Source organism: Balaenoptera acutorostrata, chromosome 7 (assembly GCF_949987535.1).
Source record: "Balaenoptera acutorostrata chromosome 7, mBalAcu1.1, whole genome shotgun sequence".
Classification (NCBI taxonomy): domain Eukaryota; kingdom Metazoa; phylum Chordata; class Mammalia; order Artiodactyla; family Balaenopteridae; genus Balaenoptera; species Balaenoptera acutorostrata.
In genome coordinates, this window is record NC_080070.1 from 47236270 (window position 1) to 47264200 (window position 27931).

General features: G+C 53.2%; 1 protein-coding gene and 1 long non-coding RNA gene across 2 annotated transcripts in view; one reads left to right on the forward strand and one right to left on the reverse strand.

Moving 5' to 3' along the window:
* Positions 1-27931, reverse strand: part of MINDY4 (MINDY lysine 48 deubiquitinase 4) — a 104527-nt gene that overhangs the window by 25195 nt on the left and 51401 nt on the right. Inside the window, exons 6-12 of the mRNA XM_007175248.2 lie at positions 22697-22755; positions 17465-17571; positions 15777-15893; positions 14457-14545; positions 5195-5296; positions 3413-3476; positions 2192-2257 (exon numbers count right to left, since the gene is read on the reverse strand). Of these exons, the coding sequence (XP_007175310.2) occupies positions 2192-2257; positions 3413-3476; positions 5195-5296; positions 14457-14545; positions 15777-15893; positions 17465-17571; positions 22697-22755 (604 nt within the window). The remainder of the gene's footprint in view (positions 1-2191; positions 2258-3412; positions 3477-5194; positions 5297-14456; positions 14546-15776; positions 15894-17464; positions 17572-22696; positions 22756-27931) is intronic.
* Positions 5307-10143, forward strand: LOC103018832 (uncharacterized). The gene is made up of 3 exons (XR_450406.3): positions 5307-5850; positions 6663-7259; positions 9928-10143. It is a non-coding gene; the product is annotated as an uncharacterized LOC103018832 (long non-coding RNA).

A 27931-nucleotide genomic window follows, 5' to 3' on the forward strand; every position in this document is an offset into this window, starting at 1 on the left:
GGCATGGGCGGGAGCATCCCCCCATTCGCAGGGGGCGGCAGCCAGACGTCTCACCAGGAGGGTGAGCGGTAATGAAAACACAGCAAGGAGGCTGTTTATTTTGGGCAGACGTGGTTCAGTGTTCATTTCCAGGCCTGGCACGAGGAACCCCTCCTAGGCCCAGACCATGAAAAATGAATTTGGTGAGGGTAGTGCTGAGGCAGCTCAACGGCTTCCAGCAAAAACATAATTTCAACTGCAGGGGGAAACAACGCCTTCCAGAGCGAGGGCCAAATGGTGACCGCTCGTACCCAGGAACCAAGGCCAGGAGAGGAGGGGGAATTGCTCTGAGCCCAGAGGTGTGGCAGGAAGTAGGTGGCTCCCGCCCCTGGCGAGGGTCCCACTCTCAGAACCTCTTTCACACTCACTGTCTTGCTTGGGCTTCATCGAAACCCTGGGGGTACAGGCCAAGGGAGGAGGGAGATCCCATCTGTAGACAAGGATGTAGACGATCTTGGTGCTGAAGGGCCACCCCAGGGCCTCAGGGGCAATGATGGGGCCTCAGATCCTGGGGTCATGTGAGCAATCACCCCAGGGCCCCTCCTTTGCCCCACAGGGCTTCCCTCCCCCAGCTCTGCTTCACCTGACAGTGTGAACACAGGTGCCCTTGGTCCTGGCCTCCCTGAATGCACACTGATGCTGTCAGGATTTGCTCGTCTCTCAGATGCATTGCATTGCTGTATTCTCACACTGCTCTGGTATGTTTAATAAAAGGTGTCCTTTCTGCTTATTTAAATTGCCTAGTCCTTAATTTGGAAGACATTCTTTCCCATGCGTTTAAGGCTCTTCTTTAAGAATCACAGTTGGACAGTGAAGAGCTGGAAGTTACCCGCTAACTGCTCCATCTTCCACTTTCCAGATGAGGCCACTGAAGCCCAGTGACTTTCCTGAGGCCACTTGTGACCAAGGAATAAGCCAGAGGAGGTGCCGGGGTCTCTGCTCCAGGCCCCCCATGGCCCTGAGCCGGTGGTGAGCACGCTGCATCTACAGTCTGCCCACTGGGCTATGCTCACGAAGAACCAGAGAAAGCCAGGGACGGGAACAAGTGACAGCCAGCCCAGGACTCCCAGCGCCAAGGCCAGGACCCCTCCTACATCAGAGCCCCTCCCACGCACCTGCGGGACAGGCTGGCGCAGAAAGCAAAATCCCTTGGCTCTGGATGCTTCCCTCTGCCATGCTTCCCTCCCGTCTCTACCTGTCTACAACTAACCCATCTCAAGGTTGCCTTAAGTGATCATCACCATGGTGATGAAACACCCACAACGAAAGCTAGTGACCACCGGGAACACGGAGCAGGACACGGGGGCTCCAGGCGCTTTGCACAGCGCTCTGAGGCAGGCACCGTTGCCATCATCCACATGGTACACAGGCGGAAACTGAGGCACAGAGGCTCCAGTAAGTTGCCCAAGGTCACAGAGCTACTGAGGGGTGTAACCTAGATGCAAACACCCGCTGACGCTGACGGCTCCAGAGACAATGTTCTTCACCCACCCCGGGAGCATTCAACGACCTCCTCCACAAAGCCCCAAGGCTACAGCCCAACTCTGAATTCCCTCAGCCCTCTGATGGGCTGCTCCCAGGCCCTGGCTGGGTTCCACCCCATCTCACAGGCTGGAGCAGGTGCTCAGCTCTCCTCCAGTAGACAGGATGCTCCGGAGGTCCCTCCGGGCCCAGCCCTGCCTCCCGGGACACCAAGCAAGGTCCTCTACTGTCAGGATCTCCATCAACGGTGCTCAGACCTCCAACCCAGCCCAGGAACCCATGTCCTGGTCACCTCCCCAGGTGGTGCTGAGCCCCACTCACTGACGAAGTGTTCTTTACCTGCAGAGGTAGCTGCTTGCCCTCGGACAGAGAGAAAGCTCTCATAACCGCAGTCTGATAGCTGCTCCCCTTCTGCCTGACCCCGCTCCATCCCTGCTTCTGCAGCCCCCGCTGCAGCGGCTCTCTTTACCTGTAGCCATGGCCAGCCCTCCAGGACATAGTGGCAGAGGTCGGACCCTCTGCCCCCAAGCCCACTCTTCTCCAGCCGACATCGCCCCACTACCCCAGGGTGGGGATGAACGGGGAACAACCGCAGTTCACCAGCATGTCTCCCACAAAGAAAGCAGAAGCTTAGCAACGCACATCCCACAAACTAAACCATTGTTCATACCTGATGGACGCTCTGTTGAAGAAAAGTCACCAGCTCCTCGTAGCAGGTCAAACTGTGGAGTATGAGCTGGGAAACACAAGCACACAGGGTGAACTGCCCAAGCCCGGTGGACGGTCCCCCGTGCTGGATTAGTTTCTGTGGCCCTAACTTCAGCAGCTGCAAGACCCCACTGGGGAATGTCCCTGCAGTCAGAGAGCGGCGACCTCGGGAGCGGGGGTGGAGAGGCACTCCTACACCTGTGTGTGATTTAAAGGCTGCAGGGCCCAGCTGGGGTCTCTGGGGCTCCCGCCCTGCAGCAACACTGGGCCTGCCTTTAGAGGCCCCAGGATTGGAGACATCATGGGACTAAAGCCACAGAGCCAGCATCATGCATGGATGGCCCTGACGGGCGGGGCTGCACCCTGCGGGCTAGTCACAGATATCTGAGGAGCACCTTGGGGGCGGGGAGGGTGGGGGGACAGGGGAGTACAGGGTGGGTGACCCACCCAGGTCGCCATCACCAGGCCTGTTCTAAGCCCAGCAGGCAGTGTCCTGAGTTCAGTGCAAAGCAGTGGTTATGAGCCTCCTGTGCTTTCTCATGCAGGTCAGAAAAAAACACTTTCACAGATAACATCCAACAAAGTGAGATGCTTAATTAAGATCCCAGGGCCACACATGCCCAAAAGGTCAAAGGAAACAAGCTAAGTAAAACAAAAATCCTCAGTGAAGAGGAGGTTAATTTGTGGTAAAGTGTCATAGTTTCCGCATTTTCGCATGTCTCTCATTTCTCTCCTGTCCTTTGTCTTACTTGGGTCTGGCTTTCCAGCTGGTGCTCCGTCCATCAAAGCTCTTCTCTGTTCTCTAACTTCCTCTCCCTTGCATCCCCACTACCCTCTCATAGCAATCCCAGAGAGGATGCTATGACATAAAGGGGGACATGGGGAAGGCTGGAGTTTAGCCAAAAGGCATGGTGTACCGAATGCTGGAGGGACGTCAGGTTCTGTACAAGCTCAACATGACAGGGCGCCCATCGGCCTTTTGGCCATAAAGCCAGTTCTGGCCAGAGCTCATCCCAAAGGCCCCCACCTCTGCCCGCACCCCAATCCCAGGTGGAGGATTCTGCTGGCCTGGGCCACAGGGAAGGCTGGCCCATCCCCAACTGAGGAAGGATTTACTTATATGAAAGGAGACTGTCCCCAAACAAAGCCAAAGGTTGCGTGATAATTTTCCAGAAAGCCGTACTGTTTCTAAGACTCCATCTGCTTTGTATTTCCCGGTTGGACTGAACTGCTGTGTTCTCGAAGCCCTAAAAAGGAAAGGGAGATGCATGAGTCTCTGCACGGAGAGAAGACATGCCCCAGAGCCAAGGCAAAAACCACACGGGCTGCTCAATGAGGACAAACCAGAAGGTGGTCCAGAGGAAAGAAGGGAGCCAAGCGCACCTCGTTTCCCCGCTTTGAACTCACCCGCTAGGCCGGGTCCGGAGAACTCCACTAAACGGGAGGGGGTGGAGGTGCCAGTGCTAATATGGGATGGAAAAAAGACAGCCGAAGGAGAGCTCGGTAATAACCAAACCCAAATCCTGGTAGCAGGAAGTCTGCCTCTCACCCACTGACGAGCAGGCTTCCAGACTAAGGAATGCTCACTTGCCCTTCGTGTTTTAGGGACTTGAGGAAGTCCAGCCTCTGTCCTCTTGGAGGACATCTGTTTACACAGCACCTGCACGTGCGGCCCAGGAAGGCTTGGACTAGAAGCTGCATTTGGGTTTGGGGCCACTATGACATTAGCCTGCTGTGCAGCCTTGGACCAGCCACCGCCCCCTCTCTGGGCTTCTGTTTCCTAATCTGTAAAGTAAGGAGAGATTAAATTTTTGCCCCATATGCTCTCAAGGCTGCCATGCAGATCCTAAGGGCCAGGGTTTGTAAGTTACCTGGAACATGGGTACCAAGGACAAGCACTCGATAAGAACCACAGTGATAATGATGATAATACCTAACACTGACATGAAACTTAGTATGAGCCAGACCTTACCTTAAGTGCTTCATAGTATTATTTATCACTTATTTATATGGATCAATTATTTAAACTGATCGATGATATTGTCATTCATTATACACCATTTTATGTATGTTGACTCGTTCAATTCTCACATTCACCCCATTAAGTAATCATTACTATCACCCCTATTTTCCAGATGAGTGAACAGGCTAGGCACAGAGAAGTCGCGTCAGTTAGTCAAGGTCACAGAGCCAATAAGCAACAGCACCGGGAGTCAGCCTTTGGAGTCTCTTCTCTTAAGTACTGTGCTCTGCTGACCACTGTGCCCCCTTCCAGGGTGTGGCCCTTGGATCCAAAGGGCACTCCCTTTACTAAAGCTTAGCCACACAGCTGGGATGAAGTGATGCTTCCGCTCTGAAGGGTCAGGCTGAAAAGCCGGCAGGCCATCCACATAGATTACGAGGATGGCATCCTCCACCAGCAGGACAGAGGTAGCAGGGAAGAAGACAGCGCTGGCTCCACCGCTGACCTCTCATCTCTCTGTGAGTCTCCTCACCGGAACGGGGATCCAAGTGACAGGGCAAATAGGAGCGTGCTTTGGGGGGAGCAGTACAGATGACTGGGTCGACCTAGAGGCTGTTTTCCGAGGCCTCCGGATCAGAGAAATGTAGAGGGGAGCAAGCTGCCGGTGGCGGGGCGGGGGCATGGGTTTTCTCAGGCAGGTTACATCCGCCAGCACCCCCTGCAGAGAGGGGTCCCCAGATCCGACCCCTCTCGACCGGAGCCACGTGGAGGGCTGGCCCTCCCCTGGTGTGGGGCTGCCCAGCACATCAGGCCAACTCTCTGGGCTCCTCCTGGCCTGGAGCACAGGGCAGGGGTCTGGGAGGGCACAGACACGGTCCTCAGGCCCAGACGGCCTGTGTGAGACGACGATTTCCCCAAGGACAGGAAGCGCACAGCCAGCTGGCCTGTAGCTGCGCCCGCCCAAGGTGAAGCGGTCGCAACACAGCCCAGGGAAGCACTTACAGTGTGACCACGGCTCTCTTGTGGCCTCCAGCCCGCCACACAATGTCCGCGATGGCCAGGGCCAGGCAGCGGGTCCTACGAGCGTCTGAAGGCTGCAGCTGCCTGAGGACGAAAAGGGAAGTGTGTTTATGCCTATGAGGACAGACGTCAGAGACAGCGCAGCCCTGTGGCAGATGGCCTGTCCTTTCCTCTGCTGCCCAGCGGAGCCCTGCGGCCCAGGGGTTCAGGCAGAGCCCGGGAGGAGGGCCTCTGCAGATGAAGACCAAGGGAAGAGCTGTGAGGGAGGGGCCCCGGCAGGGCTGGAGGAGGAGCAGGCTGAGGAAATCACCCACGGGAGCTAAGGGGCCTCTGGACACTCGGCAGGGCCCGGAGCGGTGGAAGAAAAGGCTGAGGGTTCTGACAAAGCCCAGGGCACTGAGACCGCAACTGCTGCCATCCCAGGCAGGGGCACGGCCCTGCCCCGCCCAGCCTTGGCCAGTCCCGACACCCAGGCCCCTGGAGACAGCGGCTCACTCAAGCAGGTGTCCCGCGCTCCCCCAGCGGATAGGAGACCAGACCACGAGCGCTGAGGGGAAAGTAGCCTGACTGGCCGGTTACCTGGACATACGGCGTGGGGACGTGGGAAAGGGAGGATTCGGGATGACGGCTGGGCTTTGGTGAGTGCATGGTGGTGCCACCAACTGAAATGGGGAACACAGGGCAGGGACGGGGTGGGGTGGGGAGCTGGAGGTGCACGCGGGACGACGGGGGGGCACGGGGGGGCAGCTGGAGGTGCACGTGGGACGACGGGGGTCGGGGGACGGGGGGCAGTTGGAGGTGCACGTGGGACGCCCAGGTGAAGCCGTCTCTCTAAAGCCCAGGCGAGCGGCTCGGGCTGAGTAGAGGCTTACGAACCAGCAGCATGTGAGGGGTCCTCGGCACCCCACGTGGCTAAGATTTCCCAGAGAGAGGATGAGGAAGGCAGAGGCGGCGGCCAGGGCTGGAGCCCGGTGGAACTCCAGCGCGTGGGAGAGGCAGGGGAGGCAGGCAGGAAGGGCAGAGCTCGGAGACGGGCCGTTACAGTCTTGGGAGCAAAAGGGCTGGAGAAGGACAGGCAGCCAGTGGTGTCAAAAATGGCAGAGAGACCTCTTACCATAAAAACGGTAATGAAGAGGCCCTTAGTGCGTGAAGTCCAGGAGAAAGACAGAAGCAGCAACGGCCACGTACAGACGCTCTTTCCGTCTCCAGGGCTCCACAGAGCTGTGCTTCTTGCCCACCCCTGGATTCTGGGAAGTTTTCTTAAATTCCTACGAAGGCAGGCTAAGCATCTGAGTGTCTCACTACCTAACCAATAAAAGGGGCTTTGACGCCAGGGCTCCCAGCAACGTAGAAGGAGCTTCCATGTTTTCAGTCACCAAGTACCCTAAGCTCTAGGCTGAGCTGCTGGGTGGGGAGCGGGTGAAAACTGGTGTTTGTCCTTCCTCCCCAGGGTAGGAGAGGAGAACCCGGAGACCAGGACACAGGTCACCATGGTGGGCAGCACGTGGTCACAGCCCAGTCCCTGGGCCACAGAGCCAGCCGTCTGCACCCAGGCTGTTGTGGTCCAGTGACTTTAAAGTGGGAGGCAACGTGACAGAGGGTCCCTCGGTTTCCCCATCCCTAGACTGGCTGGGGCAGTAGTACCTCCCTCATCGTGTTGGGAGCTTTAAATGAGATGATCTGTGTAAGGTCCATGGCCCAGTGCCTGGCATGCGGAGAATGCTCAAGAAAGGGTACCCATTGCTGTCGTCTTTATGGAAACGTCAAGTGCCCACTTTGGCTGTGGCCAGAGGGTTCACAGGATGGTGAACTCCCTATATCTGATGTGAAAGTGACGACAAGCCGCTGACACCAGGCAATCCTTCTAACTCAATGAGACAAACAAGCACTCAACCACTTGAGAAATTAAACGCAGACTGCCTGGTACGTCTGCAGCCTCAGGAAGCCTGCCTGCTCCTCTGCAAACAGCTACCACACCACCAGCGAACCGGGCACCTGAGATTCGGGAAGCACTGGCCCTGGGCCACTGTCAACTACGAAAACAAAGGTGAGGAAACATTGCTCTGGGATTCAGGAGAGGCTGGCAAGGACCAAGGAGGGCCTGGAAAGCAGGGCCCACTGGACAAAGGAGAAAGGATCCGGGTGGGGAGGAGAAGGCCAGCGAGGGCAAGGGGCTTCCCCAAGGCCTTGAGCCAGGAATGGAACCCAGGCCCGACCACCGCACTTCTCCCAGTGCTACTGTTTTCTGGAAAGCTGTGTCTGGAGCTGACACGGGGGGGAGCATGCTGGAGAAGACACAGGGAAGGATGGAGAGACTAAATGGAAGCCAATGAAAAGAATGAGAACTTTTGTGTAGAAACACGGACGTTCAGAGGGTCTGTAATTAGAGCCTGTGAGACCTGGAAGATAGGCTGGGCCCAGGAGCCAGATCTCTTGATAGCGTTGCAGGTGCAGGAAAGATGGGCTCAGGGGCAAAGGGATGCTGGTCCCCAACACCAGGAGCTCCAGATGGCTGGTTCCACCTCGCCACACTCTCCTCCTTCCCTCACTGCTGTTTCACTTTGTCCAGTTTTTACTAACTGTGTGACCTTGGGTGAATCACTTAGTCTCTGTGCCTCAGTTTCCCCCTTTTAAAAGGGGACAATAATAGTACCTCCTTCATAGGGTGGTTTTAATGATTAATGAAGTAATACGTGTGAAGTGCTTCTAATAGTGCCTGGCATGCGATAAGTACTTAATATATGTTGGTTTTTAAAATCTTATTTGCGGCTGCACTGAGAAGCTTTCAGGCAAGCAGTACCTGCTTCAGTAAGTTGGTGTGGAACATAGTGAATGTTTGGAAGGTGACCTGGTAGCTCCGTCTGGAGGTTTTCCAGCATAGACATTCTAGACAGAGGATACAATCCAGGCATAACTTTGCCCCACTCCTGCCCCTGTCGAGGGACTTGGCTGGGGAGTGCCCTGGCCACATCTGTGCTGTAAGAGGAGCCTGTGGTGAGGACGTACAGTGAGGACTGGAGGGAGGGCAAGATAGAGCAGCAGAGCTGCTCAGGCACTGGCTGTACAGCTCAGCTGAGGAGCAGGGCACCCCAGTCCTGGGAAGGGGCGGGAAGGGGATGGGCGTGGGTGCTCAGGAGGTGGGAATGCCACGACTGATGGTCACCGGGACGGGGGTGGGGCAGGAAACAAGCTCTGGGGATGACGGAGTCCGCTACCGTGGGTTGTGATTCCAAGGAGATGAAATGTCCAAAATGCAGACCCTGGGCCAGATGCCCCCAAGCATCATTCCCGCCCGGCCCTTCTGCCAGGTAACCAGCCACAGGGGATTCAGGGCTGGGGTGCGTGCGGATGACAAGAGGGAGGAGGGAGGCGCTGTAGGGAATCGCCGGCCTCCACGTTCACCGGGGCACTCAGGGTCTGCCTTCACCTCGGTGACCAGGGCGGTCCTGCACCGCCTTCATCAGTCACGCACGCGCTTATCCAACCCCTACCGCGAACCTAGCACCCGGCCGGGCTCTCGCACCAACAGAAGTTTCTTTAAAAGAGTCTAATACCTCACAGAAGAAGTGCGGGATTTGTCTAAGGATGGGCGATAGGCGTCAGGAAGTAATACATCCTGTGTTGGGCTTAATTACCTAAGTCTTTCAGATTAAAAAGATGTTTCTACCATCATTAACTCAAAACAGGCTCTCCAGCCCACCCTGATGTGCACGCTAGTCTGAGCCTATAGAAGAATCAGAAGAAAGCTGGCGAATGACTGCAGACCTTTCTGCCCCCTTTCAGGGTCAAACGCTGCCAGAGCTGGCCTGGGGACCACCAGACCTGGGTTCCAAGCCTGGCTCTGCTAACGGGTCCAGAGGGGCCTTGGGCCAGTGCCCCTCCTTCTCTGGACCTCGACTTCCCCAGTTGAGAAGGGAAGTAGAGGCGAGAGGGCAGCTCCCTTGCCTGTGGCGCTCCCCAAGCCCGCAGGGGAACGAGGCTCACCATCGCTTCCCACGAGCCGAGCCGCTGGCACAGCCCCTCCTCAAGTGGAAAAACACCGAGCCCTGCCGCCCAGCTCTGTCGTCCCCAGTTGAGGAGAGGCCGGCTGCCGGCCTGATGGGATGAGTCTTAATGAAGCCAGACAGTCCTGCAGAAAAAACACCACCTCTGCCAAGAAGCCTTTATTTCAGCATGATTTCCCTGGAGGCCGCAGTCACATCCTCGTGCGGCTTTCACAGAACCGTTTCCCCGCCAGTCGTGGGGGGAGATGGCGAGCAGGGGGCCACACCCACCCAGGCCTGCCGACCTGGCCCACCGGCCCTGGTCCCAGAGCTCCCAAAGGGCCCAGCATTCAGCAGCTGCAGGTGCCACCTCTGTGTGGCATGAGGGCCAACGCAGTGCTCCTAAAGAGAACAGAGGAGCTTGCCTGCTTTTTTCTTCCTTTTTTTTTTTTTTAAACCAGACCATTTCTGAAATCTTGGAATTTCAGAGTCAAAAGGGAGTACTGAAGGCTCAGCTCAGCACACCAGCCTGTGCAGCGGCATCAATGACCCAAACAATCAATATTAAGATCTTACAAATGAATCAAGGAAACCAGAGGAGCCGGGGCTGCGAGAGGTTCCCGCAGGGATGTTGAATGTCATCCTTTACTCACATGAGGCAGCAGGTCCCCAGGGCTTTGCCGTATTACTCTTCTGTACTCTTCTGATTTTTTTTTTTTTTCCCCAAATTAGGAAAAATGGGGAGGTTCTGCCTAGAAGCCCTTCGTAAACTACAGAGCCTACAGAGCTGCAGCTTGGTCACTGAGAGTCCATCTGGGTGTCCAGCCCTCGGGTGTTTCAAGCCCATGACACTCGGCCTCCCGGCACCAGCCCCTCCTGGCCTCTCTGGCTCGCCTGGGGCTCAGAGTCTCTTCTAGGGCACAGTGTGGTGTGACAGACGTGCTTAGCTCTGCCCCGGAGGTCAGGTGTGAACCTGACAAGCATCTTTCCCTCTCTGGGACTCAGTTTCCCCATATATACCACAGCAAGTGATCTCAAGGTCCCACCCACTTGCACAGCCCTTGATTTACAAAGGATTTGGTTTGCATTTCCTTACTGAGTCAGACTTGGGCAGGACAGAGATTCACAAATGGAGAAAGTGAGGCCTTGCTGGCCCACAACCGTAATCCAGGTCTCTGGCCGGTCCAGTGCTCTCTTCAGCAACCGCCATGCTGGGACAGGCTAAGGACCACAGAGCTGGGCACTCCCCGCAGCCTCAGCACGGGCACCTATAGGCTGCACCGACACCCACTTGGCAAGGACGACTTCCTGTGGCCTCCGATCTGCAGGGCCTCACCTCAGCAAACGGCGATCCAGACTCCGCTCTCAGCTCCCCCCTCGGCTGCCAGCCCCAGGCCCCGGCCGCTCACTCCCCTGGCCTTTGCTTGACCCAAGTCCTAGCCTGAACCCAGGAGGACTCTCTCCTCTCACCCCCAGTTGGCCTCCAGCCCCGAGGCAGGCTCACGCCTCAGCAAAGCTAGGCCCACAGCAGCGGAAGCCAGAGGAGGACACATAGGATGGGGGGTGTGGAGGCAGCTGGTGCTCCCTGCCCACAGCCCATCACCACTGGGACCTCCCCCAGCTGCTCCCCCTCGGAGCCCTGTCTCCCTGAGTCCCCTGAGGCACTTTCAGCGGTCTCGGCTAGATGAGAGCAGCTGGGTCACTGGGCCAAGCTCTCCGCCCCTCCCTGTCGGTTGGGTAGGAAGAATGCCCACTATTGGGCCTGCTCGGCCACCAGCACCAGCAGGAAGCCAGACCACTATGCTCAGCCTGCGTGGAGAGCAGCTCTGGGTGCAGGGCCTGGGGCCGCAGGTGTGGAGGTGCAACAGGGGAGGGACTAACGAGGAGCACCCATGGTTGTGGGACTCCAAAGAAAGGTGAGGTCACTCTTCTGCAGCATGAACCCTTCCGCACTTCCCGTGGGCGGGACCCTGCCTGGCCAGCAGGCCGAGCTCTCCTGGCTGCTCGGCACAGGCTTCCTCTGGCCCAGCCAGGCAGCCTTCCCCCAGAGCGGGGCTCCTTCCCACCAGGCACACCCCACACAGAGCTCCCAGCAGCCAGCAGCCCCTTCCAGCCTCCTCCCCTCCTGCCCCACCAGCCCGGCCTCCGAGGGCCTTCAATCTAGGCTGGCCCCAACTCTTCTTCCCACAGCTGGTACAGTTTTCTTTCTACCCAGAGCCCGTCTTGGGCCCCCAGCCTGAATGGCTTTCTGCCTTCCAAGCCCTAGCTCCCCTCTCAGGTGTGGCGAGCAGAACTCTCTCCCGAGGACGTGCCTGGGGATCCAGAGGCTGTCACATCCCCTTAGTGGGGCTGTAGGGCGGGTGACAAGGAGCCAAGCCTGCCTTGTGCCCTGGGCAGAAACGGCCCTTCCGGGAACCAACTTATACACCCCTTCCTGACTGTTGGGAAATGATCTACAACTTCCTCCAAGAAGTCCAAAGTCCAAGTTCAAAAGCAGTTCTGAAGGGATGTGGGGCTGAAATGAATTATCAAACACCTCCCACAAGGGCCAAGGCCAAGGCTTGACCTGAGCAAGCCAATGGGCCCTGAGGGCCCTCTGGCAGCCTGGCCTGGGTCTCGCCCTGCCGCCTACACTCTGCCCTGGCCACCCCAGGCGACTCTCAGCTCCACTCCCTGCCCTCGGGCCTCTGCACATGTTGTTCTCCTTACTGGAATACTATCCCCTCCCCTCCCAGTCAGTCTGGATAACTCATATGTTTGTCATATGTTTCATATGTTTCATTCAACAAAAGTTCCGAGGGCCTCATCTGTGCACTAGGCCTGGGGCTGGATGCCAGGGACGGGCTACAGCCCAGGCAGCTTAGGAAGGCCCCTGTTCTCAGGGGGCTTGTGCTCTGGGGCACAGAAAATGGACAGGTAATGACTTGGATAAAAAGGGCATCCAATGGTGGGGCCCTTGCAGGCAGCGTCTGGGGAGGTCGGGGAAGGCGGCCCTGAGGCCATGGCCTCTGCGCGTGAGGAGCCAGGGAAGGAGGCTGAGGGATTTGCTGGGAAAGGAGAAATCGAGGGAGGAACAAGCCTGTGCCAGGGCGTGTGTGAAGCCAGTCACGAGCCCTGCTCATCCTCTGGATCTCAGTAAGATTAAAACGTCACTCCTGGGCTTCCCTGGTGGCGCAGTGGTTGAGAGTCTGCCTGCCAGTGCAGGGGACTCGGGTTCGAGCCCTGGTCTGGGAAGATCCCACATGCCGTGGAGCAGCTAGGCCCGTGAGCCACAACTACTGAGCCTGCATGTCTGGAGCCTGTGCTCCACAACAAGAGAGGCCGCGATAGTGAGAGGCCCGCGCACCGCGATGAAGAGCGGCCCCCGCTTGCCGCAACTGGAGAAAGCCCTCGCACAGAAACTAAGACCCAACACATCCAAAAATAAATAAATAAATTAATTAAATTTTAAAAAAAAAGTCACTCCTCCAGCAAGCCTGCCTGACCCTCTTCACGTCCGGGTGGGCCCTGAGCTCCCTGCACGTCCCCCTGGGACCTCCTGTTCACCTGGCTCTCGTGTTCAGTCGTAGGTGCCATGAGCGCAAGGCCACAGCTGCCTTGTTGAGGCCCGCACGCCCTCCAAGTGCCTATTAAGTCCTCCCTGTGCGCCTCTCTGCAGCGCAAGGAGGGAAGGTAGGGGTGGAGGTGTCTATGTGCTCGGAGAGGGTCCCTGCACCCTTAGAGGGCAGGCAGCCAGAGGTCCCTCGCTTAGCCAGTCCCAGCCAGCCAGCCAGCCAGGAGCGTCCCTGACCATCGGACACTCACTGTGCGGGCCGCACTTTGCTGGACTGGACTCCGGAGCAGGCACTGGGGAGAAGAACAGGACAAGGTCAGCCCTTGCTGTGCAAATGTTGTGTCGCTGGGCTTCCGGCTGCAGTTATGCTATGCTTACGGTTAGCACCTTTCAGCTTGAAACCAAGCACCTTGATTGTTACTTTGTAAAGTAATTAGACAAATCATATTATCGGACAAATTCTAAAATGCCAAGCATGAAAAGCCACCTTCACTCGGATCCTGTCTAAGGCCACATCCTCTAAGCTGGTAAAGTGTGTCTCGTTTGTACAAGCTTGGCTGGATGTCTGGGGAACTAGTGTCTTTCCCAGGAATTTGAACGTGAATAAATGGTGGGTGGGCCTTGCTGTCTTTAAAAAAAAAAAAAAAAAGGCAAGTCCCTTTAATTAAAGTTCAGGAATTGTCAAAACTAAGCTGTGATTTTCAAATCCGCTTAATCACAACTTTGGAGAAGAGAACGGCGATATCTACTGGGCAGGAGGATGCTTCCAGGGAGCTGGAAATATTTTCTTTCTTGATCTGGGTGCTGTGTTCATGGGTGTGTGATTTTGCAATAATTCATTAAGCAGAACATACATGAGTTGTGCCCTTTTTTGAGTTGTGTACTCTTCTGTATGTATATTAGAGTTGAACTAAAAAAGAAAAAAAGACAAGTGCCAGAAGTTCTGTAAATCTGAGGGTGACTCAGTGCCACTGGGCACACAGTTACTGGTTAAGGTAAGAGGGCTGCCTCCTCAAACTGGCCGAGCTGGCCCCAGCCTTGGGTAGCCCCTCGATAATCCTTCTATCTGAGCACCAACCACAAGGTAGGACTGTGGAGTTCTCTCCATCCCTCAACCTCACAGAGCACTCTGGAGAACAGAGAATGCATCTATTCCTCTCTGAATCACTGGTACCCGCACAGAGAGAATGTTCCAGAAATGTCTGTGGAGGGAGTGAGGATGAGAAGGAGGGGCTGTGTGCAAACACTCAGTGTGTGAGGTGGAGAAAGAATGGCCGAGGGGAGGAAGCCGTATCCTGCAGGTCTGGCTGGACCGCGTGGGGATGGCTGTTAGCAGAGGTGGGGGAACGAGGGGAGGGAGGGGAGACCTGGGCTCAGCGGAGGGGTCAGCAGGCTGACCTGGGTGTGGACGGGGTTTGGGGGGCTGCTGTGCTCCACTCCTGAGGAGGGGGTGGCCTGAGTTTCAGTGCTGTTCCAACTGCCACTTCCCATGTGGCACAGGACTTAACAAGCCTCCCTACTCTTAGAAACAAATGGCATGCAGGTCATTTAAACTGGTCAGCACTGGCCCTGTTAGCCAGCCACCGTTTCCCTTTCCAGAAGACGGGAAATATCAGGGAACAAACACACATTTCCTTGCTTATTTTTTCTGGACAGTGAGGAGAAGCCTTGGGAAGAGAAGCTATTGCCGGAATGAGCGCCGACTTACCGAGCACAGTCAGCTCCGCTATCTCCTTCAAACAGGAGTTTCTGTAGGACACAGCCTTGGACAGCTGCCAGAACCCCACAGGGACCACCCTGCAAAGAAGGATGCGCGTCAGTGCCTGTGAGAACTGACCCAGGGCAGGGCCACCTGCTCCTCCAGAACCAGCCTCCTCCAACAGGTTACAGAGCCTCAAACAGGGGTCTCCTGCATGGCAACTACTTCTGTGAAGTGCTGGCCCTGAGTCACAGAGAGGGGGTGACAGAGGGCCAGGTGCCCGTCGCTAGAGGAAGGAGCAAAGTCTGTGGTGTGTGATGGGGGGAAAGTGACTCTTCACAACCCGTCAGGGGCTGTCACCATGGGTGTCCAGGCATCCAGAGACGTGTTTCCGTGTCCACAGGCTGACGGTGTCAATTGTCTACCCAGCCTTCAAGGCCCATCCTAAAGGCCTCCTCCTCCAGGAAGGCTTCCCTGACCATCTCAGCTAGAAGCGAGCCCCTTGGGCAGCCTCCGCTTGTATAAGCAATCTTGTTCCCCGGCCGGTGGCCTGCCTCAGCACCTAGTAGGTGTGTCTTGGAGGGAGAGGGCTCCTTGAGGAGCTCACCCCTGTAGGCATCAACAAGTACAAGGACTGTCAGAGCAGGGGCCGTGGGTGCCCTCGAACTCGGGGTGCAAGAAGATGTGCTGACTTGGCCAAGTTAGGGGCAGAAGTGGGTGGTCTTGGGGTTCTTCCTCAGGCAGTGTGGGGCAGGGGGAGGCTCCTGGGGCTTGAGAAACGGAACCTGGATAAGCTGCCAGATTTTACAGTATCTTCTGGCCCTGAAAATGTGTATCTTGGCAACTGTGTATAAGCCATGTTCAAATCCTGCCACAATCTACTTACATTTCCCTGTCTTTTATCATATCCTCCCCGCACACTTCTGGTCCTCACGCTTGAGACTTTTGCCCCTTCCTGCAGTCCCTGTGTTTTCACACAGCCTCCCTTTGTTCATGCTGCCCCCTGCCTCCAGTGTCCTTTCTCCAGCTCCACCTGCAAAATCATCTCTCAATACTTAGCTTAAGGACCCTCTCTGGTACCCCTGACTGGACACAGGGCCCCCTCCTGCTCCCTCTCCCCGCCAGCATCATGCACCCCTCACGGCAGCGGTCACGTTGCCCCGCTCTGCTCTGCCAGCCACACGTGAAGTTCCTGCCCTGGGGGACAACTCAGCAAATGAGGGGCTGGCGCAGGCAACACCCACAGGATTTACCAAACTGGGGGACGTGTGCCCCTGTCCATGATAGGCCCACAGCAGGGTCCCTGGGGGCACTTTAAAAACAACCTGCCTTGTTCTGCACGATGCCATATTTTAATGACGCTGAGTCGTTAAAGGAAAAACTCTGAAGTTTCCACTCTTCATTGAAACAGCAAAAGCTGGAACCAAACAGAATGGTCTTTATGTCCTGTCAAAAGAAGAGAGAACTGTATTGGTTGTTTTAAAAGCAAACAACAGTACACTGCTGGGTGTTTGCATTCCCACAGGAGCTGGTCTTGAATTCTAGCAGGGTAGTCTGTTTTCCAGCAGGGTAATCTATTTTGTTTTTATTTTGCAAACCCATTCTTCTCATATTTGAGGAAAGAGAAAATGGACCCTCAGGGTCTTACCTCTGGAATATCTGTAAACCTTACCAGGAGAGAGGGGTGGGTAAATTCATCTGTCAGGGCTTGCTTCCCCTTCTTGCACCAACTACAGTCATCCATGTATTTGGACTGAGTTTCCCAAGAGCCTAGAAACTATAGGACCTTGAGTTTTCTGGCTGAAGCCCATGTCTATTCTCTCAGTCACAGAATGACAGCTCCCAGCTAGGCACAGTATGGTTGCCAGGTCACAGGGTTATGAGCCTGGAAACCTGGGTCCTGCTTGCTGTGGACACCATGTGTCCTGGGTCCTCCTTTCTCTGTGTGGGCCTCGGTTTTTTCAGCTGCTTTTGGAGATGCTACTACTGGGTGGTCTTTAGAGGCCTCTGAGGAGCCTTCCCAAGACAGCAGTACCCACTGCAGAGAATCATGGCCCTGTGGCTACAGGCAACCAGAGCACTTACTCCCAGGCTTGGGGCCACTTAACTGGGTCTGACCCTCTCCCTGTGGTTTCAAAAGAAGGAAGGGAAAAGGAGGAGAAGGATGGGGAGGGACGAAACCTCTAGAAAAACCTTTGACTTTTCACCTGCGTGCTGAGTAAATACTCGGTAAGTAGGAAGAGAACAGGGTCAGCTGTGTCCCCAGGAGTTTTATTTTTCCCTCCTGGATCCTGGCTGAAAAGCCAGTGGAGGACAGCAGGAGCAGCATTCCATCCCGCAGGAACCGCCGGCCATGGAGAAGGGCGAGGCCCTGTGGCAGCAGAGATGGTGAGGAATCCAGGACATCCCCGCAGAGGAGGCTGCTAAGGCCAGGAACCGGCTCCCGAAGTCCTGTGACTCCAGGAGGTCACTGGTGTGAACCCAGGTGGTCACTGGTGGGAACCCAGGAGGTCACTGGTGGGAACCCAGGAGGTCACTGGTGGGAACCCAGGAGGTCACTGGTGGGAACCCAGGTGGCGCTGAGGAATTGGTAACACTTCCCTGTCCTTCCCTCACTGCAGCCCAGCCTGAGCCCAGCTCAGGGGACCAGTGCAGGAGCAGTCAAGCTAATGAGGACAATTATCCCGTTCCCATCGCAACCCTGGAGTTACCGGTTGCGGACATGGTGAAGCAGAGCTCTGGACCAAAAGAAAAGCTGGATCCTGGAATGTTTGAATGGGAAGAGGTTGTATCCTCACCTTTTGTCTCAGAGAAGGAGAGGGAGATGCCGGGACTAGGCCCTCGTTTTCCTGACTTTCCCTCCGTTCAGGTTTTCTTCCATATCACACTCAAATTTCCATTTTAACAGTGACTGAGAGGTTATAACGGGATGAATGGAGCCAGAGAGATGAAAATCACCTCATCCACACCAACTCAAATCCAGACACATCACCTCGCACTTTTCAACTGACGCCTACCTTTGCCACTGAGAGGTCGATGGGCTTTGACTCTACTTGCAGCTTGAGCATTGATGGGACGGGAGACAGGATGACTTCTTCCCTTACCATTTCATCCTCCACATCCTCTGAAAGAAAACCGTGGCCACGTGAGCTCCTTGTTATGACTCACAGACAACAGACTAGGAAGCCGTTTAACACCCAGGACACTGATGAGTCTTGAGGTGGTTGGAATGAGAGGAGGTCTCCTCCACCATCCACCCCCCGTCCCCGCCGAGGCTCCCAAGCCTTCATCAGAAGGAAAAAGGCAGAGTGAGAGCCCTTGCTCCTTGTCACCCCATGCTGGTCCAAGGATGCTGGCAGATGGGACCTGGCTATCAGTCCACTAGAAAGCTCTGCTTGTGGACATGCAGAAACAAGGGCCTAGGCCTAAGCTGTCGAGTCAGGCCCAGAAAAGCCTGGCTCAGACACAATTCTTACAAAAGGTGGATGTGACCCACAGATCTGTCCCCCTGAGGACAAACATGAAGAGGGCGGAATTAGGAAAGACAATGCCGCCCTTCCTGAGAGAATAATAACAGTTATAATAGATGATCACTATTGTGGCTTTCATTTACTTACCATCTGTGTTTTATCATCTAAGCCCCAGAACCGCTCCACGAGAGAGTAACTATCATCATCCCCATTTAAAGATGAGGAAACTGAGGCTTAGAGAAGTTAAGTAACTGACCAGAAGTCACACAGATGGAAAGTTGCAGAGATAGAATATAAACCCAGGCCAACTGCTAATTGCTCTGCCATCCTGCCGGTCAGACCTCCCTGGACCTCCAGCCAGAAGGGACACTAAGTCACATTCCCAAAGCTGGGGGGACTGAGGCCCAGAGAGGGTCCCAGCGTGGGTGTCGACAGCACCAGCTTGTGCCTTCCCAGCCGGGTGAGGCTGCCTCTCGCCATTATACCCACTGCCGCAGCATCTACCAGAACCCTCAGATGCAGGACCCAAGTGAAAACAACCCACGGCAATTACGCTGGCAAAGCTGGGCAGGCCGGTCTCCAGAGAGCCTCTGGAGACTTTTTCCACCCCCCTTTCCCCAAGGTTAAATGCTTATTTAAAAAGCACGCCACACTGTATAGAAATCAACAGTGCCTGCCATACTTCTGTGCATCTGGGACTATAAAAATGTCACAGTCCCTGCCCCGCATCATCTGAGACGGTGTGCAAAGGCCAACATCCCCAGAACACGTGCCATAAATCTTATTCTACAGCCGCCTTTTCTCCCCTGGAGAAGGACCAGGCACAGCACGAGGCCAACTCCTAGAGGCTCGGCCCACTGAAACGCAGACAGATTTTACCTTTAGGGTGAAACAAAATTTTTAAACAAGTCTGGAATTTAAATGAGAACCTTTCTTAGTTAGGGTCTCTAAAAAAGCCACCCTGTGACCATGGCCTTACAAAAACACCTGAAATAAAGACCAGATGTTCACCCAGCAACACACACGGGTCTTGAAAACATGGCTCTGGGTAGAGAAAGTAAGAAAGCAAATGGGATGCATAACACAACACGATTTTACATCCATTATAAACACATGCACACAAAACAACACTAAACATTTTTGCAAGAACATACACAAGCAAAAAGGAATCCCTAAATACATGAGAGTGGTTGCTTATGGAGACAAGGGTCATGGGAGTGTAGCATGAGGCTAAAGGGAAATCAGGAAGGAAAGGCAAGAGGGAGACCAATGAGCGGGCTTCGCAAAGATCAATACTGAGAATGTTAATTAAGTAACAGAGATGTGTGATTAATCCAATCCCAGGCATCTGAGGGCCAGAACAGAGCGGGAGAGTAACTGAGTGATTCCGCCAGGCCCTGAAGGGTCCTTGTGATGCCTCAGCCAGACTGCTTCCTGGAGGCCCAGAGCGGGCAGGATTTAAGCCTATTTGGAGGCTTCTGTTTAGTCTAAGGCTGTCCTGAAGGGAACCAGGGCTGAAACGTGCTCTGCTTGAGCCCCATGAACTAAGTCTGAGGCTGGAGGCTGGGGGCCCAAGGGCAGCTGACTGATGGAGCCCCCAGGAAGAGGCAGCCTCCCTCGGTTTTTGCCAGGAGGCAGCTGGCGCCTGTGCAGGGAGTTGGTTCGGGACCATGAGGCAGGTCCAGATGTGGAGGGATGGCCGTGCAAAGGAAAACAAAGCACTCCGGCATGACATGTTGGCCAAGCAGACAAAACCAGCTGCAAACGCCAGTGGCTTGAAAATGCTATTTTTAAGGCCCTGGTGTAAATGTCTGGTTGAAAAGAAGCAAGGGATTTTGTTTCCCATACCATTTTATTTACCCTTTGGAGGAAAACATATACATATACTTGGTAGTACTTAATAGAGGCCCGTATATCTCTTTTTCCAGGTTCCCACCCAGTACTTCACACTGACTGCAAGATATCTTCTCCTGGAAGTGCCCCAATGCCCCGGACTCAGGATTCTCAGCACAGAATCCTTCCAGGCTTCCATTTTGATAAGACTCCATCTCCCCAACCCTCCACCAGGGACCCAGGCCAAAACCTCAACCCTCTCCCACGCGCCACGCTGCTCCAGCCTCCAGATTATCCTGCCTGCAGAATCCTCATATGCTGCCCCCCGCCCTCTCTCTCCCCACTGTGACAGGAATGTGCTGTCATTTTTCTATTTGTTCATCAAGCACTTTACTGAACACGCATGATGTGCCGCTGGTTATGTGGGGCGGAGGAGGTCCAGAGATGGTGAAAACACCACCCCTGCCTTCAAGGAGCTCACTGCCTAGAGGGGGAGACAGAGCCCCAAGCAAAGAACATGACGTTAGTGCTAAAATGGAGACGGGTGCAAAGGTTATAAGAGCAGAGGGGAAGAGGCAAATAATTCTGCCTTAAAGGGTCAGGGAAGCTTCCCCTAAGAGGTAAATATTTGATCAGGGTCTTGAAATACCTACAGGATTTCCCCAGATAGAACAGGGCCCCAAGCACCTCTTCTTTGGACTATTCCAAGAGACCCTCACCAGGGTCTCCCAAACATGCAGACTCCTGCCCCTAAAATCCATCCTCCATGCACATCCAGAGATGGCCTCAAACATCGTTCGCTTCACATCTCTGCTTGACAAGACCTTGCTCATCCGTCAAAGCCCAGTCTAAATGCCACCTCACTATGGAAACTTCTGGAAGCCACCACAGACTTGGCCTACTCACCTCCTGAAGCAGTGAGGAGCTGCTGGTCATCCGCTTTGCGTGTTGCTATCAGGGGTGACTCACCTCTATTCCTTCGTCTCAGCCAGCCCCACCCTCCAAGAAGGCAAGGCCACTTTTCATCACGGTGATGAAAAGTGCTTCGACAGCCCTGTATGTGCCCAGGCATGTAATGCTAACCAAAGTTTGCTGACTTGAACCAGAGAAAGATGAGTTGGGATGGGGAAGGGAATGCTATTCCTTGTTTCTGACCCCCCACCCCAAACTTCTCTTCCCCTTTCTCTGGGTGACTTGGTTGCATGCCCTCTTATCTTTTATCTCCGTCCTCTTCTCTAAATCGTCAGCTGAGCCACCAGCAAAGAGGGGTCGGCCTCCCTCCAGAAAAGGCACACACACTTCAAACAGCTGGGTTCTGAGAGAATTGCTAAAAGCCTTCCTCCCAATAGAAGCCCTCTGGGTTCCCAAGGCCGGGAACTGCTTCACTTTATGTCCAAACAGGAATGGCTTTCATTAGAAAATCTTAAAGCGCTTCACAGAAAGGCTTCGGATGCCAGCCCTTCCCGGCTCCGGGCTTCATTCTGCATAGCCGTGTGCCCAGTGAAATCTGCCCCTTACTGGGTGGGCCAAATGATCCCACCAGCCATTTCTGATGATTAAAACTCTGAGGGGGTTTCCCTGGCAGCGCAGTGGTTAAGAATCCGCCTGCCAAAGCAGGCGACACGGGTTCGAGCCCTGGTCCGGGAAGATCCCACATGCCACAGAGCAACTAAGCCCGTGCGTCACAACTACTGAGCCTGCGCTCTAGAGCCTGTGAGCCATAACTACTGAGTCTGTGCGCCACAACTACTGAGCCCACGTGCCACAACTGCTGAAGCCCACACGCCTAGAGCCCGTGCTCCGCAACAAGAGAAGCCACCGCAATGAGAAGCCCGCACAGTGCAACAAAGAGTAGCCCCCGCTCGCCGCAACTAGAGAAAGCCCGTGCGCAGCAATGAAGACCCAACGCAGCCAAAAATAAAAAAACAAAAAACAAAAAACAAAAAACAAACCAAACCTCTGAGGAACTCTTACCTCTGAGGAGAACTAAGCAGAATAAACAAACCCCTGCCTCCATCATTCGGAGGCCTGCCCCTGCCTTTCAACTTCATCAAAGCAAACTGTCAAGACAGCATGTCTCACACAAGTCACTTCTAAAGGGCGAGCTGCTTTCTTCCTTCATGTTAAAGGGAGTGCTTAAAAGGAGACGAAAAGGGTGTGAACAGCTCTCAGCTCTTGTACGGCAAAATGGTCCAACAGGTAAATTGCTGGCTTCCAGGAGGAGAGCAAAGGTCAATGGCACTCAAGCCTTGTCCTTTCATGTCTGGTCCTTGGTTGTCCTCCTTTATTCTATTCTTGGCTTTTGCCAAGGCCTGCAAACACGTCAGTCTTTGGGGAGTAGAGAATTCCAGAAAGAGAGAAAAAAAAAAGATGGCTTCAAAATGAAAGAGTGGATGGACATGGTCTTATCTAGATCTTGCAGAGGAGGTACACAGATGTACACACATGTGAAAGGGCACTGAGCTGAACACTCAAGGTTTGTGCACTGATGCACCTCACGATTTGTATCTTACACCTGAGGGATACGTGGGGGAAAATGTTTAAAGGATGGGCTTCTCCAGGCAGAGATATACTAATATTTTGACTGAGCACTGTCTTCTAGAGACTTCTATAGGTTCTGAGTAACCCTAAAAGAACCTCCAAATGCAGAAAAGGCTTTTCTGCCCCCTCTCTCCCAGTGTGGATCTAGAAACGTCCAGACTTCTTATAGGATTTCTCTGGGAGAGATAGGCAGTGGAAGACGGATTTGGACATCAACCGAAAAAGAGAGAAGCCTGCTCTACTCACCGGGCCAGCCCCTCCTTCCTGAGGTCAGGTGGGAAGAAAGGAGCACCGCCCCCCACTCAGGCCAGCAGAGAGCGCTACCACCCACTACCTCCCAGGCAGACCAAATGAAGACCCCCTGGGCCCTAATGGGCACAGCACAGAGGCCCCAGTGGTACCCACCAAGCTGCAGCACACCCAGCTCACCATCGACCTTGTTGGATGCTGGCAACTGATTACTCCTAGGAGAAAAAAAAGGAAATGTCAATGTACCATAGGAGAATGACAGAGAAATGCAAACAGCAGAGAAGGGTGGGAGGAGCACTGGATGGGGCTTCAGGAGGTGGGTTCTCTCCAGCTCTGGCCAGGCTGTTCTGTGTGTGCCTTGCACCAGCACTCTCCCTCACTGAGCCACAGGTTCCATATCGGATGGGACCAAATCACCTCTGGGGCGCTTTTCAATTCTGTACACACACACACACACCAGCCAATATAGGACGATGGACCCTGTAGTTTGACACTTCCCGAGAACCGAATGCAAGCTAATTTGCTGACGCCACTGTAATACTGCTGGGAAACACATTCACACGTGCACGTGCACACACACACACACACACACACACATCAAGTTCCTGTAATCACTGCACAGATTTTCTTATCTCATTTTTTTGTTTGTTTCCTTTCTCCCAGCTTTCTTGTAAAGCTATCAGCAGCCATTTATCAGAAACCTCGAGAATGCACCAAAGAATACATACTGTGATCCTGACTTGTAAATTCAGAGGTGTGCACACAGAGCTTTCTTTAAATGGCCCACCTGTATTTCAGCTCTCTTGGGATCTTTTTTCCCTCCAGCATGCATCGATCTGAACTAAAGTAAAATCATTTTTTAAAAAGAATGTATTAAAAATAACAACATTACATCACCCCCTTGAAAAATCTATTTACAATGCTAAAAATGACAGCTCTTTTGAACGTGGCATTGAAATATATTTTCCTCCAACATCCTTGCAGGCTAAGATATGATTGAAGTAACAATCATAATCTTGCCACGGTAGGTTCTATTGAATTGGCTTCCTCCTGAAGATGTATGAAGGGGCGTGAGTGGAAGACCACGGAGGACGCGCAGTACCGAATCCCTGAGCACGTACTGCTCTGGACTCCGGGTTTCTTCCTCTGGCATTGGAACACAGAGCTCCTCCCCCACCCTCCCAGGCAGCCCCTCATCCTCAACTCAGAACCACAAAATTCCTACGCCCCAGGCTACCAGGATTCTGCAAGTGTTCTTGTGGGGAATGGTGAAAGAACAAGCTGGAAAGAGGAGCTAAGGCACGGAGGGGCAGCAGGAGGATGTAGAGGGGAGGGGGGTCAACACAGACGCTGTGCCCCCCTCCCCAGGGCCCAGCAATAAGGAGCTGCACTTTCATCAGAAGCCTCCGCCAGCCAGCCACACCTCTCCCCACCCCCATCCTCACTGCCACTAAAGCCGAGGACCTGAGTCCCATCCCTTCTGTCCCCTGTGTCACTATTTCACCCAGAGACTAAGGCAAGGTGTCTGAAAAGCAAGGACTGAGGCGCAGGTGCTAGATGGTCTCTAAAAGCCACCTTGAACCATTTTGAGCCCGGAACATCAGGAGTAAAGACATCTCTGGAACACCCCGATGGCGACAACATCTCTCTTGGACCCATCCCTGCTCTCTGCCTCTTCGTCTCTCACCCAGATCATTCTCATAGCCCCCTAACTGGTTTCCTGACCCCCCGTGTGATGCCCCACCCCGTGCTGGTCCCCACGTCTTCACATGAGTGTCAAAGGCATCTTTCCAGAAAGCAAATCTGACCATGCCACGGCCTGGCTGAAATTCTTCGAAGGTTCCCCAACATCATCATCAACAAGAGACATCATATTTATAAAAATGATGGCAATTATAGCGGCAAATACTTTCTGATTCCTTTGACTATTGCAGGCACTGTGCTAAGGGCTTTGCAAGCATCAAAAGTCATCTGCTCCTCAAAAGAGCCTTAGGAAGTAGTCAGGGCACTGAGTCTCAGAGAGGTCCCGTAATTTCCCCAGAGTTACACAGCGAATAAGTGGCAGCACAGGGATTTGAAGCTAAGCAATGACTCCAAAGATAATGGCAGCAACCATGACATATACTGCTTCCTCATAAGACAAAACCCAAGCCCATTAGTGTGCCCTCTGGGCTGCCTGTGACCTGACTACCTACCACCCCAGCCTCACCTCCCTCTGCACTCTCCCACTCCACCTGCATGTCCTCCACGCTAACCTCTCAGCCCACGCCTCCACACCTTTTCACAAGCTGTTCACTCCAGCTAGAATATCCTTTGGCAAACTCACACTCATCCTCTACAGCCCCGTTGGAATGTTACCTTCTTCTCAAATCCAAAGCATGCAGTCATTCATTTCTTCACTCACTTAGCAAACATGTGGCAGCTGTCCAGCAGGTCTGTCTCCCTGCCCCAGGGAGACCCAGTTGTGTACAATAAACAGACATAAATTGCAATATGACATGCTGTGGTAGGCTGGATAAATGGTCCCTAAAGATATCTGCATCCTAATCCCTGGAAATGGAAAATGGTACCTTCTATGGCAAAAAGAACTTTGCAAATGAGATTAAGTTAAAGATCTTGAAATGGAAGAAAGCAGCCTGGATTATCCGGGTGGGGGCAACCTAATCACAAGTGTCCTTATAGTAGGGAGGCAGAAGGAGATCTGACACAGAAGAAGAGAGGTAGGATGATGATGGAGACAGAGGTTGAAGTGATGCACTTTGAAGATAGAAGAAGGGTCACAAGCCGAGAAATGCGGGTGGTCACTAGAAGCTGAAAAAGGCAAGGAAACAGATTATAGTTGTTAAAGAACTAGCCCTGCCAACACCTTGACTTTCGCCCAGTGGAACTGATTTCAGACTTCAGTCTTCCAGAACAGTGAGATAATAAATTCATGTTGTTTTAAGTCACTAAATTGTGGTAATTTGTTGTAGCAGCCATGGGAAACTAATACACACAGTAAGAGAAACAATCAAGGAGGAACAAAGGACTGTGAGGTTCTCTTGATTGCCTCTGTATCCTGCGTGCCCAGCACCGAGTCACTGCTCCATACATGGGTGCCAATACCAGAGTGACCCTCACACAAGCTAGGTGATTCACATGGGTCACACAGCTTAGAAGTGCCAGAGCCAGGGCTCAAACCCAGGCCACTGGCTCCAAATGCTCTGTTTTGCTCTTTTTTCTATTTTATGCTTCCTTTCCCTGCCCAGAACCCTCCACGGCTTCCTGTGGACCAGGAGACAAAGTCCAAACCTCCCAAGTTGTCCCCTTGGCTCCCAAGGGCAAAGCCGCATGGGCACGCGGATGGCCACGAGCCGTGAGGAGAGGGTGGGGACGATGTTCCTGCTGTGTAGGGTACAGCTGGGCCTCTTCCCGGTCATGAGACGTCCACCCTGAGGCCATCCATCAGCTGCAAGAGCCCAGCTCAGATGCTTTGTGCCGTTTCCCATAGACCTCTTCACCAGAAGAGATTTCAGTAATGCTCACACTTAGGGAATGCCCTATTGTTCCTTTTATGTGTCCCTTTGTGGCATAAGCATTACAAAGTTTAAAAGGTCAGTTTAAAAGCATGTTCTTGCCTTTGAGTGAAAACTGTTATGAAAAACAATGACAAAAAGATAAATCAAGGATTCAAAACACTTTTTAAAAATGCGATTGTGCATATAACCTGGAGACATGTGTCAAAGTGCGCATCTAATAAATCCTCGGGAGCCAGGCTGTAAACACGCGCTTGCCTGCTGGGTCTGAGGTTTCCACCTCCCAGCCAAGCTCCTCTTTGTGCCCCCAAGGGAGGGGCAAGGGCCAGGGCACCGCAGGTGTCGGGGGCTACGTAGGGCCAGGACTCAATCCCTGGATAACTGGGTCTTGGGTGGGTAGAAAGAGCCACTCAGAGACCAGAGTTCTTGCCTCTGATCCCCCGACTCTGAGTGACCTTGGGCAAGTCACCTACCTCTGTGGGTATCAGGTGCCTCATCTGTACCTTGGGGAAAGCCTGAGCAAGACCATTCGCTGTGGAACATGACCAGGAGCAGGGGCTCTGAGAGGTCTGACGTGCCTGGGTCACGTTATTCTTGAAGATGCTCAACTGCTTACACACCCAACACTCAGAATAGTTCACCAGCTCTTAGCCTTAAAATCAGACAAGGAGATGCTCCTTCCTCTGTGTTTGGCACTGGATACTTGGCTAAATTAGTTATGATTACAAAAGAAAGATATTCCATGAGAAGAAAGATATTGATCACTTACTATATATTCTATTTGATGGAAACACTGAAGCCAGTGTGGATTGACCCCACTCATGCAGCACAAGAATCCAGAACATAAGAAATTTACATAAAATTTTCCCGAGCCAGTGATATGCCAGCACACCATGTAAAATTATCTGGAGGGGCACTTCTACAAAGCAGGTCACACAAGATTTCCTGGGGGAGAGAGGGTTTTTTTTTTTTTTAAGTCCCACTGAAAATATGCTCAAAACGAAAAACTGTTAAATATGTGAGAAAACAATCCACCATAAGTGAAAGCCAACTGACACAGCAAGTAGGATTCCTAAGAACTTGAGATAATAGAACAGCAATCTAAAAGAGGCTGTAATTAGAGAGAGTAGGGGAACTTTTTATAAAAGGAATGGAAATCATGCAAAAAGAAACAGACACTCTGAGAAAAGAATGGGCAACTCTGAAAAGCAAATACAGTCACGGAAATAAGAAAACTCTGGGGCATATAATGATGGTGATGGATAACAGCATATTAAATACATATCTTTTAAATCCACGAGTCTGCTACTAGAGGAGGAAGGAGAGCAGGGATAGATAACAGAAAGCTCTTCTCTGTAAAACACTGTCAACTAATAAATGGAAAAGGAATGATAAAATGACAAAAGTTAGAAAATCGCTATTTTATAAATTCCTAATATGGGAAAAGATCACCAATGGATGTTCAAACCATGGGTTAAAAGGTTTCTGAGGCACAGGATATTCATATGGTCTGAAAGTTACAGATTCCTTATTAATTCCAATAACAGAGAGATTGGCAAAACCCTAACAGACTGACCCAGCCAAAATAAAATGAACTGACATCACTGTGCTCCTGATGTGATGTAACAGGAAGTACACCACATCACATATGTACTGTCCTTGTCAAAAACTGTTTAACATATACCCAATAATGAAACAGATAAATCTAGAATGTGGTCATTCTGTGAGACACCAAGCCTACATTCATCATGAAAAACTGAAAAAGGAGGGAAACTGTTTGAGGGTAAAAGAGATTAGAGAGACGTGGCAACCAAATATGAGTGAACCTTAAATGGATCCTGGGTTGAAAAACTAAAGTCTCAAAGAACGCTTTGGA